Source organism: Takifugu rubripes, chromosome 4 (genome assembly GCF_901000725.2).
Source record: "Takifugu rubripes chromosome 4, fTakRub1.2, whole genome shotgun sequence".
Taxonomy (NCBI): Eukaryota; Metazoa; Chordata; class Actinopteri; order Tetraodontiformes; family Tetraodontidae; genus Takifugu; species Takifugu rubripes.
The window spans coordinates 11,133,593-11,149,734 of NC_042288.1; the positions used below are offsets into that span (position 1 = coordinate 11,133,593).

General features: G+C 43.5%; 3 protein-coding genes across 4 annotated transcripts; 1 reads left to right on the forward strand and 2 right to left on the reverse strand.

The window, feature by feature from the left end:
• Positions 1-1,914: 1,914 nt before the first annotated feature.
• On the reverse strand, positions 1,915-4,060 carry LOC105416358 (otoraplin). Its single transcript, XM_011603263.2, has 4 exons — positions 3,855-4,060; positions 3,606-3,745; positions 2,587-2,697; positions 1,915-2,485 (listed from the first exon to the last, which is right to left on the reverse strand). The coding sequence occupies exons 1-4, from the start codon at positions 4,057-4,059 to the stop codon at positions 2,462-2,464; spliced, it is 480 nt and encodes a 159-aa protein (XP_011601565.2). The 5' UTR covers position 4,060; the 3' UTR covers positions 1,915-2,461.
• Positions 4,061-5,252: 1,192 nt separating this feature from the next.
• Positions 5,253-11,579, forward strand: gtpbp2a (GTP binding protein 2a). The gene is made up of 12 exons (XM_003963995.3): positions 5,253-5,672; positions 6,467-6,493; positions 6,574-6,758; positions 6,837-6,945; positions 7,024-7,221; positions 7,305-7,479; positions 8,898-9,117; positions 9,201-9,336; positions 9,409-9,467; positions 9,549-9,720; positions 9,809-9,973; positions 10,059-11,579. Exons 1-12 carry the CDS (start codon positions 5,475-5,477, stop codon positions 10,230-10,232), a joined length of 1,818 nt encoding a protein of 605 aa, XP_003964044.1. The 5' UTR covers positions 5,253-5,474; the 3' UTR covers positions 10,233-11,579.
• On the reverse strand, positions 11,579-15,316 carry polh (polymerase (DNA directed), eta). Of its 2 annotated transcripts, none has more exons than XM_011603264.2 (10): positions 15,064-15,316; positions 14,495-14,629; positions 14,179-14,411; positions 13,925-14,103; positions 13,522-13,625; positions 13,294-13,413; positions 13,079-13,202; positions 12,888-12,953; positions 12,602-12,774; positions 11,579-12,537 (listed from the first exon to the last, which is right to left on the reverse strand). In XM_011603264.2, the coding sequence occupies exons 1-10, from the start codon at positions 15,198-15,200 to the stop codon at positions 11,667-11,669; spliced, it is 2,142 nt and encodes a 713-aa protein (XP_011601566.2). In that variant the 5' UTR covers positions 15,201-15,316; the 3' UTR covers positions 11,579-11,666. The 2 variants fall into 2 exon arrangements, with proteins under 2 accessions (XP_011601566.2, XP_011601567.2); XM_011603265.2 differs by having other exon boundaries at positions 15,032-15,168.
• Positions 15,317-16,142: the final 826 nt, after the last annotated feature.

Below are 16,142 nucleotides of genomic sequence, written 5' to 3' on the forward strand. Positions count from 1 at the left end.
AGCCCTGATTTATGGTAATATACCGTTCAACAGGAGTGGTTTATGTTGTACAGAAAATGGCACAATGCACTCATCTATTGTGATATTGACATAATTTAGGATTCCAAATGTATTTCTTTATTTGTTGAGGGTGGTTTAGTATCATTCTGCATTTCCTGGTAAATAGTTTTTTGATCTAAAATGTATCTATATTCTTATGGCTTCCTTGTTGGGAGTGTTGGCTAAAGGGGAAAGAGAACTGTATGGAGGGTTCCTATATGTGTTTATGTTGGGCAAAATCACAAATGCTTGTTTGGTTTATGTCCAATCTCTGGCTTAATCCTTAAATCGTGCTCACTCATGTTCTTTTGTTCTCCAGAATCCACAGCTTATTCAAGTCTGTCAGGCTCAATTTCACCAATATAGGAGCTCAGTGCTGCAGCCAAACGGTGTGGCAGAGCAATAAATTAGACAGTGACAAAGAGGAGCCACTTTTGCTTCAGGTAAGGGGTAGACCAACGAGCAAAGGTGGAGCTATAGTACAAACTATAGATCGCATCAAATGACAGTGTAGGATTTGATTCAAGAACTTCTACTGTAAGCCCATGTAAAGAGATTTTAGTAGTAATATCACACATGACTAGAAAAATATGAACCCAACGAGTTGAATGAAGATTATGCCCTTGGATGGAGGAAGTAACTGATAGGGTTTTTTTTGCCAATGTTCTTTCTAGTGTGACACAATTGGAGGTGATAGTGTATTAGGTACTGTGTCCATGTGTGATAAAGAAGCCCACATCAGCTAAAGCACACCCAAAGAAGAGAGCCAAACAGTCACAGAAAGACCGACATGAGTCAATGGCTTTCCAAATGTAGATGGACAGTATAGCTCCTCAGGTGATCGTAGGGATTCATTCTTACTGACCAATTGACGGATTTAGTTCAAACAAGGGGTGAGCTGACATTTTCTTGAGGGAGATCTGAACTGACAAACCTTATTCGGCCCCCCGAGGACACTAGCTACTAATTTCTTCCAGCCACGCCCTGCCCTCAGTGATGGCCACAAAAAGAACAGAACCTTCAGTCTCTCTGAAGGACAGCAAACATTGTTTTTCCATCTGCTCTTGTCCTAAAATCCACTTCAAAGAAAAAATTGAAATAAAAAAAACCAACCTCAGCGTAGCCTGCATTTGGCTGCTGCTCTTTTAGGCTCACGCACAGGAAACGCACATGCGCGCATGCATCAGTCTCATCTGTCACCCTATCCCTGTCACCATGGTAACATCCTAAAACTATGGAAGACTGACTCAAGGCGGTAGTAACTTGTCATGTGCGTGCACTCAACAGCTGACAGTGCAGATACCTCTGTGGTGGTAGGAACAGTTACAAATGTCATTTGCTACCGTGGCCATTTTAGAGAACACAAATGATACCTAGACCTGCATACATGCCCCAAGTATGTTTCTGCTGAGTGACAATCTTAGCACCTGTCCCCATTGAAAACAGGTTTTTATTGATCCAGGCCGGGAGGCCGACGGGTGATTGATAGTAATGTGCGACAACCTTATTCCCTAAACTCGTAAACCAGTGGGCCTCAGGTCAAACAGGAAGAGTCATGGAAAATGAGCCCTTTGTGGTGACCTCACTGATCAATGAATGCAGCAGTCACGCAGACGTCTTTGTGAGATGATTTTAGATTATAGTGTGGAGAGAGATCTTCCAGAACCTGATCGACTCCATTCTTTAGACCATTTGGGTAAAATGTTTTATTCTGCACAATATCTGGGTTACTGTTGCTATGCAGGAGGCAAGGATGCTGATTTTTCAAAAAGAGATTCAAATCATGCCTCTGAAGGACTTGTCGTCGAGCAGGAACGGGGGAGGATGGGTTTACTAACAGGCTGATTAACACACATGTGGAAAGGATGGACAGAATGTAGACAAATGTTGGATATCTTTATGTCTCACAAATTAAAACAGCAATCCATTGAAAGATTGTAAATGCTCACACACCTTTTATCTTTAACAATAGCCTGGATTTTGTCTGACAAGAAGCAGAAAAGCTCCAATTGTCCCTGCTTCAGAATCATAACTGCTCTGTGCAATCAAACAAAAGCCTCTGTGGCCTTAATACTGTGGTGGAAATCTTTTACAGCGTTACAACTTCATGATTTGTTTTAGAATGAATGGATTTTTCAAAGATTTCTAAATTGCACACAGATTCAGGTTCTAAAACACAGAAAACAGCTTTCCATCTTTCAAAAAAAAATCGACTGGTGAGATTGAGGTAAAGGTTTTTTGAGCAAAGATTCTTCTTTGCTCAAAAAAAGTAAGAAAGAAAGAGTTGACAGGACACTGTCAACATAGGAGTTCCATACCATGTGAAATAGAATATAAGGGGGATTACCAGCTCTGACTCTTCCTTTTTGTTTATAATGAGTCAATAATACTAAAACCTGAAAAACAGGCATTTGATGATGGCTCAATCACAATAGAAGTCCATCTCCTAGGAAAAAGGCAAAATCACATTAAAGCTGACATCCAGGTCTTACTGCAGAAAAGTTATGTATATCAGATTTTAGGAGTAACAGAAGCAAATGCACTCACAGTCGTGGGACTTTTAATAGTGTCAGGAACAAAAATGTGCGTCTCATTCACCACATTTGCAGGGAAATATCCAATGATGCCCATCTGGTCCACGTAGCGCTCACTGTAAACCTGTAAAACAAAGACTCTGTGACATGTGCATTGTATTAAACCAGATCTTTGATTTAAAGTCTTAATTATGAGTCTGAAAGATAGATCTGATAATGATCAAATAAAGAGTTTTGATCCAATGCAACATACAATAATCAAAGCAACCTGCTGGTACAACTAGTTTTAATAAAATGTATTATTTACATACATGTGCAGTATTAATATATTAATTTGCTTCAGCCGGTCAGCATCCACAGTAGAAATACTGAATGCAACAAGGTAAAAAGTGCGTCTATGTACGTGCACTTGGAATTAATGGCCCATTGTAAGTGTAATTAATTTATTAATTTTGCTGGCCGGTGTATCCATGTTAGGTGCTACAAAGAGCAGAACAAAAATCAAAATATTTTCATCAATCAAGAAAAAAATGGCTTTCTTGTTGCAGTGTTTAATATTTAAATATAAATACAGGGCGCCTCCTCTGAAAGCCCCATGGCGTGCACCGCTTTGTTTTTTCCGTGCCTAATATAAAATGGCATGTTAATATTGCGTTTATCAGTACATCTATACAAGCGAGACGGAGATACATGGATTTTTCTTTCCCTTTTATTGTTAAATTGTAAATATTTTGTTTTTGTGATAGTGAATAACGAAATTGTTGAAAACACCTTAAGTGAAAGTGCATTAAAATATCATATAGCGTCTATCATAAAGCCTTACGTTGACGCCAGTGTAATACAAATATTAAAAAAAATAGAAATGGAATCAAAAATAGTTGACGCATGCGCCGAAGTGGTCTGGAGCCGATTGTGTTCCGGGATCATGCAAATCGGTCGGCGCATGTGCAGAAGTGATATGGAACTGATAGTGTTCCGGGTACAGATCGGGCCTTGAGAGTCAAGGACGTACAAATAAAATCGTGCACATACACTCCCAGACCAGAATACTCCAGCGCCCTCCACTGGTAAGAGCTTAGAATACACATAAACCGTCTGGCCTCTTTTGATGTTGATAAATCTGCAGTCTGGCGCTACGAAGTCATCCAAGGCTGTAGCCATAGACAGAGCATCTAAGAAAAAACATAGATGATGTCTTGAAATTTGCTTCTTTTAGCACATAATTCTAAATGCATTAATCACTGCAACGCACATACGCCACTCTTTAATACTTGGACTTACGTGAGCACCCTGTATCGCTGCAAAGCTTGATATCTGCCAGTTTATCCATCAGGATGGCCTTCGCAGCCTGGTGCAGAAGCCCCATACAGAGCAGACTTAGCAGCCAATGTCTCATGCGCGGTGTGAATGTGTTTTGGAACATAGGAAAAATGAAATCCCCAAAACTTTTCCTCTCAGCCTGAGTAGATGGGCTGATCCCCTGCATCACAGGCCTGTCTGACCAATCGGTGCTGAGTTTCAGAAATGCCAAAGTTTATCACAAGTATTTCCTACAGGGAGTTGCTTAACCCTTTCTTTTTTTCCCCAAGGACACCGTTGCAAACTTTGCTCCTGGAACTTTGTAAAAATTAATATTTAAAACAGGTTCACGGTTGATATTGTCTATAAAACAAATTTGTGGGGGAGCAAACTCATATCGATCTTAGATTTGAGTCTCAGCCTTTTTAAGTCAGGCTAAACATTAAATATAATTTCTTGGAAACGTGTGTGCTTGAAGATGCATCGAGTATTAATACTGTAATGCTGGAAAATATTTACTTTTACATACTCCATGCTAATCTCTTGGTTTATTTAAAAAGTGAAATATTCAGTCAGTCAGACCAATATTTCAATGGAGTAAATTAAAATTTTTAATCAAATAAGTTCACATAAAGTCCTTTCTATCAATTTGTTGGCTTAAATCTCTCATATCACTGTTGCCGTCGGTGTTATTATTTTGTTACTACCAGTCAAATGGCTTTGAAGCACAAACCATCCTTAAGTTCATTGCAGCAGCATTTTGTAATCTTGTATTACATCCACCAGGGGGTTTAAGTCACAGCCTGTAATTATTTGCCTTTTAGCAAAATAACTCAAATGGTGATCAATGGATTTTATTTACATTTTCAGTAAACGTTGATATTGTACCAAGGAAGAGCTGATTACATTTTTGTGATGGTTCTGTGAGCAGCCACAGATCAAGTAGATTAGATGTTATATAAACTTGAACAACCACTTCCTTTTTATATTTCTATTGCCTATATATGTGAGTGTGTGTGTGTGTGTGTGTGTGTGTGTGTGTGTGTGTGTGTGTGTGTGTGTGTGTGTATATATGTATACTACGGCTTTAACTCGCAATATGTGCGGAAATCACCTGCTCGGAGCAGATCTGTTCTCTCCAAGTTCTTTTTTTTCTATTTTTAAAAAACAATAAACTGTATTTCAACAGTTTCACTTTTTGAGCTGATGCAAAGCGCTGTAGAAAAAAAAAAAAAAAAAAAAAAAAAAAAAAAAAAAAGACGTTTGCGTGAGTAACCTGTGTGGATCTCAGCGAGCGGAGTTTAAAGTCTAGTGGTGTGGAACGGAACCGCCCGCCTGCGTTGTCAATGTCACAAAAACAACCACACTCATTGTGGTGCGCAGCGCTGACGTAGGCTCCCTTGCAAACTCAAAACTGCATTCTGGGACGGTACTGTTGTTATTGTGCAGTTGTTGTTATTATAATCCTCTTTTTAACCCCGTTTTGAATCCGAAGAGTAGTAAATGAATCGTGACTTTGGGGGGGAATTACGTTCAAAGTCATAGCTGGATTTAACCAGGTGGTGGCGAGGCAAGAAGTCAAATTCGGTCCTAAAGTAGCTGATGGATGCGCGGGTTTTGGACTTATTTTGTTCAGGAAATGGACACGGCTCCGGCTCTCAAGGTGCTACAGCAAACGGAAAGTCGGGAAATGGCTCTGGGGCACCCTCGAAAAAGGCTTCTTTAAAGAGCAAGAAGTCCAAGAGTCGCCTCTCTCGTCACTTCAAACCAAGCAATAACACCCCATACCTACCTCCTGAGGTAAGACTTAATTGAGAAGCTGATTAAAATTGTATTTGCAGCTCATATGAGAGCTCATTAATACTAAAAGGGACTTTAATTGGTAATAGTAACATTCCGTAATAGCATCCCGGCGTTGCTATCCTCCAGGCTGCATTCATTGGTCCGGCTTCATGGTGACACGTAGCTATTTTTTAAAGTAAACCGCTTTTGCCGAAGTTGGGGAACAGCATTAGCTATTTTAACATTGTGACAGCTACATTCTCACAATGTTCTCTGTACCTTCGTAAAATAGAGCCAAATGAGGAACGGAACTCATAGTTCACCTCCCGGGCTAGTACGCTAATGGACTAGCTAGCGGAGGACGAACAGCTGTGTTTATAAATACGAGGGGGGGGGGGGGGGGGGGGGTGTCAAAGTCAAGGAATACTAGCTTTATTGTTGGGATTATCAACTTTTCCAGCTAAATCTGGAGAGTTGATTGTTGTAAACAGTTACTGGAGGCGTAATAAAAATGGAACAAGACCCAACATATCTCCAGAACAGTGCTAGACAGCCCTAAATGTTAGTATGCTTTAAATGTCCTCATCCAAGTTTCACCTTGGTTCCATATCAGTTTAAAGTGCAAAACATCTTTCTTTTAAAAACATGTAACGTCTCAGTTTTTCCCAGTAGTGCGCAGGTGTCACATCTGGCCATACTGCATTTTTGTACCTTTGAGAAATCAATAAGCTCTTATCACACTGTTGGGCAGGCTGATAAGGGTTCCTGTTCCGTCTCTGTCTATTTACCCTTCTTCTCTCCTCCTCTCTCAGGCTGAAGAGGGAAATATAGAGTACAAGGTAAGCTAAACAGCTGCTAAAGTTATAAAGGCCTGCTTATTTGAATTGTCTGGCGCCTGACAAGATGTTCTCCTTTCAAGCTGAAGCTGGTGAATCCTACGCAGTACCGTTTCGAGCATCTGGCGACGCAAATGAAATGGCGATTGCAGGAAGGTGGAGGTGAAGCTGTCTATCAAATAGGCGTCGAGGACAATGGGATGCTGGTCGGGCTCTCGGACGAAGAGTTGAGAGCCTCGCTGAAGACACTACACTTGCTGGCTAAGAAGTAAGTCCAGAGCCTGATAGGCCTGTTGTAGAAGCAGTCTTTAAATTGTTTAAACTGGTTTTCTGTCATTGCGGACAGAGTTGGAGCCGACATCACTGTTCTAAGAGAGCAGCAGGTGGATTATGATTTTGATGTGTCTCGTAAGATTGCTGAGGTCCTCATACGGAAAGTGCCAGATGACCAGCAGGTTAGTGAGAGTCTTATTAATATGTTCCCCTTCCAGGCATGTCTTTTGTTCTTCATCTGTGTTCTTTCCCCCCTCCAGTTCCTGGACCTGCGAGTGGCTGTCCTGGGTAATGTGGACTCTGGCAAGTCCACTCTGTTAGGTGTTTTGACACAAGGTGAGCTGGACAATGGACGGGGAAGAGCGAGACTCAACCTCTTCAGACATTTGCATGAAATCCAGACTGGGCGCACATCGAGCATCAGCTTCGAGATCCTTGGTTTCAACACTAAAGGAGAAGTGAGAAAATACAGGAGGAATAGAGCTGAGTTAACACAAGTGCAGGAACAGTAACATCCCTGGGTTCTTGCTCCTTCCTGTAGGTCATCAATTACAGTGAATCTCGGACAGCAGAGGAGATCTGTGAGAGTGCCTCTAAAATGATCACATTCATAGATCTGGCAGGTCACCACAAGTACTTGAAGACCACCATCTTTGGCCTTACCAGCTACTGTCCAGATTTTGCCATGCTTGTTGTCAGTGCAAATACTGGTATTGGTGAGTATTAATTGGCTAAATTAAGAAAATATCATCAGTGTCTATTAGTTACAGCATACTGGTGTCTCTCTTGTGCCTTGAATGGCAGTGCTTGTGGGTGTGTGTGTGGGTGTGTGTGTAAACCAGGCCTGGCTCCAGACTTAAAAGACATTTGATATTTGAGGTTATATAACAGCCTGCCACAACCAATTTACCCTTCGTCTTGACCTGCCACTGCTAGTTTAAAAATAGTTGGAATGTCACCCCTTCTGTCACAGCCCATTGAGCCACGGATGGTACTTTTGAAACCATAACACAGCTGCCAGAAGTTACGAGCACTTGATGCCGAGTTCTTGGCATCTCAATCCATTATTGCAGGCTGTCAGGATGGCCAACAGTGTAAGACGTGTTCTTTCAATCATCTGAAACTAAGGGTTTAAATCCCACTTTGGTGATGTTTTAAACATTCAACATCTGCAGCAACAAAGATGCATTTGAAATAAAAAAGGCAACTTTTTAGCAATGTGAGTTCTTATTCCATTACAATAGTTGAATGTCAGTTGTTCTAACAAGTCCACAATTACGCAGTTAAAAAAAAGCTTAATGTATTTCAGAAGTGGGACTTGAACCCATGCTCCACAGACTGTGTGGCCATCCTGACGTGTCCCAGTGCATCATAATTACTATTACTATTACTACTCCAATCCACGAGGCCTTTAGACATCAGTTCTAGACCTTAAAGTAGAGCATAGTGGGACAAATAGGGTCAAGACTTCGGGCTGATTGGTTCTCCGTAACAGATACAGTCTGTAACCCAAGAAGAACATGTTTAATTATGAAACAAGGCGGGAGACACGATGGTCTCAGGTTTCATCTATGAGTTGGTCTGGACCGGTTGATGACGTGCATGGAGAATAATCTGCTTCAGTATTTTGTTGACTCCAATTAAGATAAGAAAGTGCCTTGGGTGAGCTAAAAATAGCACAGCTATTAACCCAATGTTTCTTTAAAGGGGGGACCTGTTTGGATGCAGCCGTAAATATGTGTTGTGGGTCTTTTTAATCTGCAAGCATTGCTTATGGAGAAATTGGATCTCCATGACCTGTGTTCATGCCTTTAAAGCACAAAATAAGCATGTTCTTGGCATTCAGGACGGCCAAAGCAATAACAATGATATAATTACCAGAATCACCTTCTTTCCCTGATGACAGTAACAGTCATACATTATGGTGAATTCTACCTGGTCTTATCACTACTGCACACATGGGCTGAGGACCCTCGGACTCACATTAACATCTACCCGTGCTGCTATCTTCGGCCACAGCAGCAGGGGTCCTTTATCTTTGTGTTATGAGCCAGACTGAGCTGCCGCAAGATACAGTTTCTAAACATTCTCCGACTAAACTCAAATCAATCTTTCTCTCCTCTTCTGCCACCAGCCGGTACGACGAGGGAGCACCTCGGCCTGGCCATGGCCCTGAAGGTGCCCATCTTCATTGTTATCAGCAAGGTGGACCTCTGTACTCGCGCCACCGTGGAGCGCACTGTTAGGCAGCTGGAACGTGTCTTGAAGCAACCAGGCTGCAACAAGGTGCCCATGGTCATAGGCAGTAAAGACGACGCCGTCACAGCGGTGCAGCAGTTCGTCCAGTCACCCAAGTATGACATCTATGTCCCACTTTAACATCCCTAGAACATTCAAAGACACATGCCCTGAATCGGGATTGTGTTCCCCCTGACAGCATCACACCTATTTTCACCCTATCGAGTGTGTCCGGAGAGAGCCTCGACCTCCTGAAGGTCTTCTTAAATGTCATCCCTCCTCTCAGCAACAGTAAAGAGCAGGAGGAGCTCATGGAGCAGCTCACTGAGTTTCAGGCAGGTCCCCAACAGCAGATGAAGCAGAAATAAATGTCAAAAAGATGTGATTTTGATATCCTTCCATTATAGGTGGATGAGATCTATTCAGTGCCAGGCGTGGGGACAGTAGTGGGAGGTACTCTGTACAGGTAATCGAGTTAGAATATGTCATTTACTGTTTTTCTTTGGTTTCCGTTGAGGATTGACCATCATTCCTTCCAAATGTGTAGTGGTATTTGTCGTGAGGGGGACCCTCTTGTAGTTGGGCCCACCGACTCTGGACAGTTCCACAAGCTGTCCATCGGGAGCATCCAAAGGAATCGCTCAGCGTGTCGGGTGCTCAGGGCCGGCCAGGCTGCAACACTTGCCCTGGGCAACTTTGACCGGTCACTGCTGCGCAAGGTGGGGACTGTTTGGAGTCTCCTAATATTTGCACCAGATCGGGAGGTTGTCCTCCGCGTCATTTGTACGGCCTGTTTGTCCCCTGCAGGGGATGGTGATGGTGAGCCCAGAGATGAACCCCACCATCTGCTGGAGGTTTGAGGCCGAGATCGTGCTGCTCTTTCACGCAAAGACCTTTCACAAGGGTTTCCAGGTGACCGTGCACATACGCAACGTGAGACAAACGGCCACGGTGGAAGCTGTGTATGACACGGTCGGTACCACATTTGCTACAATTGCTTCTCTGAGACTGTTCCTCTGCTTCTGAATCTTGCGTTTGTGTTGTCTGGTTGACACAGGAGGAACTGAGGACCGGGGAGAAAGCCGTGGTGCTCTTTAAGTTCATCAAGCACCCAGAATACCTGAAGGTGGGGGCCAAGGTGCTCTTCAGAGAGGGCTTAACCAAAGGAATCGGCCATGTTACCATGTTGCAGCCAATCACCCAGTATCAGATGAGGGATGAGGAACAATAACTATATTTATATCTTAGAACAGACCACACCGTCCCAAAGACAGAAATAAGGTGCTGCAAGCAAAGATTTTAGTTTCTAAAGCACCCACCTGATTTCTGGTGCTCAGATGTGAGAAGGTTTTTTTCATAGCTCAGTTCAATACTTCCTCTTAGCAGCACCAAAGTGATCATTCGACACACTAGAAGCCTTCAACACAGTTCTACAAGGTGCGAGTCGCTTTCTTACTAATGATTTTATACCAAATGCACTCCTGAATTAGTCCTTTGATGAAAGCAACACAAACACGAGCACTGACACGAACACCAGTGTTGCTTTAGGAGGCTTTTGATGATGCATGAGCATCAGAATTCCAGCCTGAACCGCCCAAAACGTTGTCCATCATCAGCTCACATCAGCATTCCTGAGTCATCAACCGAGTGCCTAACTGACACATAATCATCTGATCCTGTAATCAGACCCTCGTCAGAACAATCAGCCGGTGAAACGGCTTCACGTGGTTCTCAGGCACAGCTGGTATACAAGCTAAACCTCAGAGCTATGCTGCTGTCAGGGGCATTTAAGAGATTAAAGAATTTATGCAGAGTAAGACGATTTATGCCAAACTAATCCTCACTGGCCATCACCGTAACAGGTATTGTTACATCACAGGTTGATGGAAAGTCTTTTTTTTATTCACAATATTGCCTCACAGGACAGCAGCAAGGGTGTTGTGATCTTGCTGCCTACTTTTTAAGTGCTTTAGTTGCTCAGGTCAGCATTCCACTCACAGAATCATGGTATGGGAACGTATTAAGGGACACAGTGACGGGGACGTTTCTACCAAAGAGGTGGAGACGGCGATTTATTATGGATTCTGCAGTATGTCGAGCTTCTTCCCGATGCTGCAGCGTTCAGTAGGCTGTTGTTTTTGTCAGGGATAGGAAGAGTGAAGAGGTCACTGACTTGAAATGCTTTTAACACAGTGCCTGGGGCTGCTACTGTTAGCGTAGCATTCCATTACACTCCAAAGTTTTGACAAAAGAAAAAAGTGGTGCTTTGCTATTAAACAGTCTTGGTTTAGGGGCTCATTTCACATGATGAGATGAGATGTTTGAAAATGATTTTTTCCTGTTCACCCATACAGTCTGTGTTCACTGCAGTTGTAAATTGCAGTTACTATACTTGGTTACTAACTACACACATCTTTGCCTTTGGCTGTTTTATAGATTTTACACTTTTCAACTGTTTCTGCCTTGATCTTTTTCTTTCAATCACAATGATATTCAGACATTCTATGAGGGAGATGCAATATTTATGTACAGAATCAGTTTGTGTATTATGTGCATAAATAAAAAAGAGAGAAAATCTTTCCATTTGCAAGTAGCTGAAAAATGCAAGTATTTATGTAATTTGATTTTGTATGATTGTGGTTTACGATCATAAAATGCAGTTTTTTCAGCTCTTCTTAAAAAAAGAATCCAGCGTTCCCAGTCCTCCACCCTGGGAGCGCTGCCTTTTTGGCTGGGGTCCTGGCTGAGCCTTGGATTTGGTTTTGCGTTGGCAGGACTGAGCAGCGCCCGTGGCTCCTCTGTGAGGAGTCGGAGGAGAAGAGACCGCGAGCGCTGCTGAATGCACTGGGGAAGTCAGAGAGTTCTGGAGGTCCAGGGCGAAGTGATAGTCATTGTGTTCAGGCATTTCCCAGACCGACACCTCCTGGCCACAACGTTCGCAGCTTACCAGGTCTTCGCTGGAGACACTGGGGGCAAAGGCACTGACGTCTGCATCGATGTCCGCGTTTGTTCCGAGTTCCTCGTCTGGTGACGGAACATTTTCAAGCTTTGAGTTAAGGGTTGCGACCGCCACAGCGTCTTTACAGACTTCCATATCAGGACCGTGTGGTTTAGGGGCTTGTGCGCTCTTTTCAATGGTCTTCTGGAAGAAAGATGAAAAGCCTGAACTGAGGGATGCTGATTCAGTTCCAGGGGGAATATTAGGTGCGTTGGCCGAAACCAGGGAACTGTCTGGCTCCGACTGAAAATCAGTTGAACCGGGTCTCTGATTGGACGAGGTGAGAGTTTTGATGTCTTGGTCTTTCTGAAGTAGCTTTCTGTTGTCTGATGCCTTTTGAAAGAAGGACTGGATGGTGCCGGGTTGTTTGCCCGAGGAATCCCTTTTCGAGGTGGTGTGGGACTGCATGGCAGAGGGTCTGGCGGAGGAAACGTTCTGGGTTGTGACATCACTGGAAAGGAAGCCAGCAATCCCGCCTGCGGACGGAGCGTCACTAAACTTGCTCGCTGAAAGGTGCAACATTGCCAAGGGTGGAGTCCTGGAAGAAAAATGACTGTTAAGAATCACACAGAAGTTATTTATGGGGATTTACAATAAATTACCATGTTTCCTGGTGCGCTCCGGCTGTGTTGAGACTCCTGATGATGGCGAAGCTGTCCGTGGCTAGTTTGGGTGCTTCATAGCGCACTAAAGCGCAGCAGCGGGAGAAGCTGTTTGCTCTCTTGTCCCCGAGCTGACGTACGCCGACAGTCAACAGCTTGGCAACTCGTCCATTCTAGCGAGGAGAACCAACAAGAACCGATGTGAAACCAAGCTGTGTACCGAAAGTATCAATGGAATTGATTTAGTGCTGACAACAAAGGAGCCAAAACCAGTTTTTGTCCTCACCACTTCTCGGTCTTTGGTCAGCCGCTCCTCCAGCTCCAGTGCCAGTTGATGAAGCCAATACTGTACCTACACAGAGGTTTCACAAACAGAAACATGTCTTCATGTTACATCTGATGAGACTAAAGGGAACACGCGGACCACATTTCCATTTGAGTTTCCCAGTGAATGTATGACAACCCACTGGTCGGTACCTGCTCCTTTGTGGCCAGCGAGGTTTTTCCTGGGAAGTTCTTACTACAGCCAATGGACTTGGGAAGTTGCCGGGGCTTCACCGCTTCAAAGTCAATGCCTCTGCATAAATCGTAGAGCCACTGGCTGCAACACAGGGCCATTCATGGGGAGGTATAAATTTACCTGCAAATTTATCCTACCTCTCCAAATATCTACAGCACATCTCCTGCCTTACCCTGTCTTTTCACCAAAGTGCTGTCCCAACTGGGCCAGGGAGAAGCGGGTCAGCTCCCCCATGTTCTCTACTCCCAGGGTTTCTGTAATGGAGGCGCCCAGCTTACCGCCGAGGTTACGTCTGCATGAATTAAATAAGCAACAGTGTATGGTTATCTTATATACTGTCCATATGTCCAAATTCTAGTGTGTGTTTGTGAAGACTAATGGACCGTGACATCGAACTCACATCTTGCCTACGGGTAGTGAGCTAAAAAGGTCCCCAACCGAATCCAAAGGCAGAAGGGTTTGACGGTTAGGTTTGTTCAGGCCACAGGCTAGTTTAGCCAACACCTGGTGCAAACAGACAAGAATGTATCGCCATAGTAACACAAAATCTGCTTGAGATTCGCACAAGCTATTTAAGCAAATTATATAGTTTTCAGATCAAGCCGTCTCCTCAACCGAGTCAAAGATGGCGTAAACTATGTATAACACAAGGTTAAAGGGGAAAATTAATTAATTTTTTACCTTAAATTAAAATATTTGCCTCTAACTTTTCTCGAGGGCATTTACTGACAACAATAGGATGGTTTTTGATTCGGAGGGATTAACTGTTGTGTTGGTGAGAGTAAAGCTAGAGATATTCCTACTTTATTATGCGATATTCCAGCCGAACACTGGAACCCTGTGTGTTTTTCCACGGCCGCCCGCATTTCTTCCACAATGAGCGCTCCTACGGTCAGCTGCAGCTCTGCAGAGCTCTGCTCTCCCACCGCGGGGAGGGGCAACATCGCCAGCCACTGCTGAACACCTCGAGATCTCTGCTCCTCTAAGCATGACATTGCAAGGAGAAATATTAGTTCCTTTTAATCAGCAGCGTATCCCAACGTTGGTTTCAGAATACCTTTATCAAAAGCAACATCTTCCGCAGCTGCCGGCCGCTCTGGGGGGGTTTGGGGGTACCCCTGAATGTACGTCGCTTTTAGCAGATGAGCATCAATTGGTGAATCGTTCAGGTTTTTCAGCCGTTGCTGGACAGCGGCTGTCAGGTCCATGTAGGCCTCGTCGATGCTGGCCCTTTCGATCACAGCAAAGCGAGACATCACCTCGATCACCTCCACGCTTGCCTCTCTGTAGCTAAAATGGGGACAAGGTTAACGATTCTGTAAGATCCCAAGTAAGAAACAATTGTAACAGCCTCCCTGTACAGCAGCACTTACAAGGTGAGATCAGCCTTGCCGTGAGACTCACGTACCCGCGCCACTTGCAGATCAGGGCACAGTTTCTTTGCGTCATCCACCCACATGTTTCTGGTGACACCGTGGGCCCTGGCCTCGTAGCTCACAGCTATAATTCTGTGGAGAAAGAGTATGTTACAAACCAGTTTAAACTATCCCAGCCACCCCCACCCCCCCCTTTTTTTTAACCAGCACTAGAATAATTCGTAAATAGTAAAACCAAATACATATTTTAAATAAGTGTTATATTATTTGAGTAATCTGGGAGGTGAGTCTGAGCAGATCTGTTGTAAATTTTCGGCATCAGAGGGTAAAAACCAAAGTGTACTGCAGAGACAATCGGACTGTTTGGACTAAAACCTTCGAGTCCTGTTGGATATGTGATATGTCTTACTCCAACCAGGCTGCTTACTAACGGTGTACCGTGATCACCTGTACGGCTCTATGTGCTGGATTCAGCTGCGATGCTGTCCCAAGAAAGACTTACAAAAACGCCGGGACTTGCTTTATAAAACCCACCCAGTCAAGATATCTTCGCCTCAGAGACTCACCCGCCGCCTTTCCATGTCTTGTATTGAGCCACAACACATGGAGTGTTTTTCAAAGCGGGATTGAGCCTCTGTTCCACCTGAACGTAAAAGCAGTCCATGTCCACTAACGCCACAACTCTTTCCTTTCCATACTCCATCCGAAAAAGAGACACAGGGGAATGCAAAGGGCATACGAGTTACTGGCTGAATGAGAATAAAATAAAACCGGGGGCCGAAATCCGCCTCGGACCCTTGTTGTCGCGTTGTAAATGCGTAATTCAACCGCGTAAAAACAACGTCATCAAAAGTCGACGCAGCAAAACCGGAAAAAACAAGCTCTGACACACGAACACAAACAATAATAAAAGACGAAAGACAAGTCGTTATTTTATTATTAAAATTCTCCTTGATTATGAGAAAAATTATTGGACACAATATGTTTGTACAAAGGCAATTAATTCCGTGATACATATCTTGTGTAATATGTAATCATTAGACATATTAATTGGGAGTGATTGGAATGAAATAGTAATCATTCATGCTGGTGTTGTTTTACTTTTTTAGTTTGTAGGCATTGATCTAACTAATTTAAGTCAAAATTAGATTAACAAGATAAAGCCTCCACGAACTGTAATAAAAAAACCTGCTAAGCCCAAAATGTTTGAACAAAAACGTTGTTGACAAACGTGCAGTCCTTGGATTATTACTACAGTTGCCATGATATAAGTTTCCTGGAGAGGAGAGGAGAGGAGAGGAGAGGAGAGGAGAGGAGAGGAGAGGAGAGGAGAGGAGAGGAGAGGAGAGGAGAGGAGAGGAGAGGAGAGGAGAGGATGTAGTTGAGCGCCATATCTCAGATCTAACTCAGATTTTTAAAGGTTAATGTCCTGCAAGGTAGCTGGTTATATTTGAATTCTCTGACAGATTCAGTGATGGATTTGTTTTACGTGGCCAAGTTGCAAATCAGCTTGTGAAATGTAGCTTTTTGTATGTGTATGAAATTTGTACGACACGATAACATGAACTATCAACACACTTGTCAGGTAGAAAAGTTTCCAGCTGGTGACTCAAGTATTCTTGACACATTTATACACATTAAAATA

Bases quoted from the DNA above. Each gene is read 5' to 3' on its own strand.
- LOC105416358 (XM_011603263.2), bottom strand. From the start codon at position 4,059: ATGCAGGGGATCAGCCCATCTACTCAGGCTGAGAGGAAAAGTTTTGGG. The intron at 2,698-3,605 runs GTATGTGCACGA...TTTGTTTTACAG, and splicing joins GAGTATTCTGGTCTGGGAGT to GTTTACAGTGAGCGCTACGT. The intron at 2,486-2,586 runs GTGAGTGCATTT...CCTTTTTCCTAG, and splicing joins CTATTAAAAGTCCCACGACT to GAGATGGACTTCTATTGTGA.
- gtpbp2a (XM_003963995.3), top strand. From the start codon at position 5,475: ATGGATGCGCGGGTTTTGGACTTATTTTGTTCAGGAAATGGACACGGC. The intron at 5,673-6,466 runs GTAAGACTTAAT...CTCCTCTCTCAG, and splicing joins CCCCATACCTACCTCCTGAG to GCTGAAGAGGGAAATATAGA. The intron at 9,337-9,408 runs GCAGGTCCCCAA...CTTCCATTATAG, and splicing joins AGCAGCTCACTGAGTTTCAG to GTGGATGAGATCTATTCAGT.
- polh (XM_011603264.2), bottom strand. From the start codon at position 15,200: ATGGAGTATGGAAAGGAAAGAGTTGTGGCGTTAGTGGACATGGACTGC. The intron at 14,630-15,063 runs GTGAGTCTCTGA...CTTTCTCCACAG, and splicing joins AAGACATGGAAAGGCGGCGG to AATTATAGCTGTGAGCTACG. The intron at 14,412-14,494 runs GTAAGTGCTGCT...TCCCCATTTTAG, and splicing joins GGCAAGGCTGATCTCACCTT to CTACAGAGAGGCAAGCGTGG.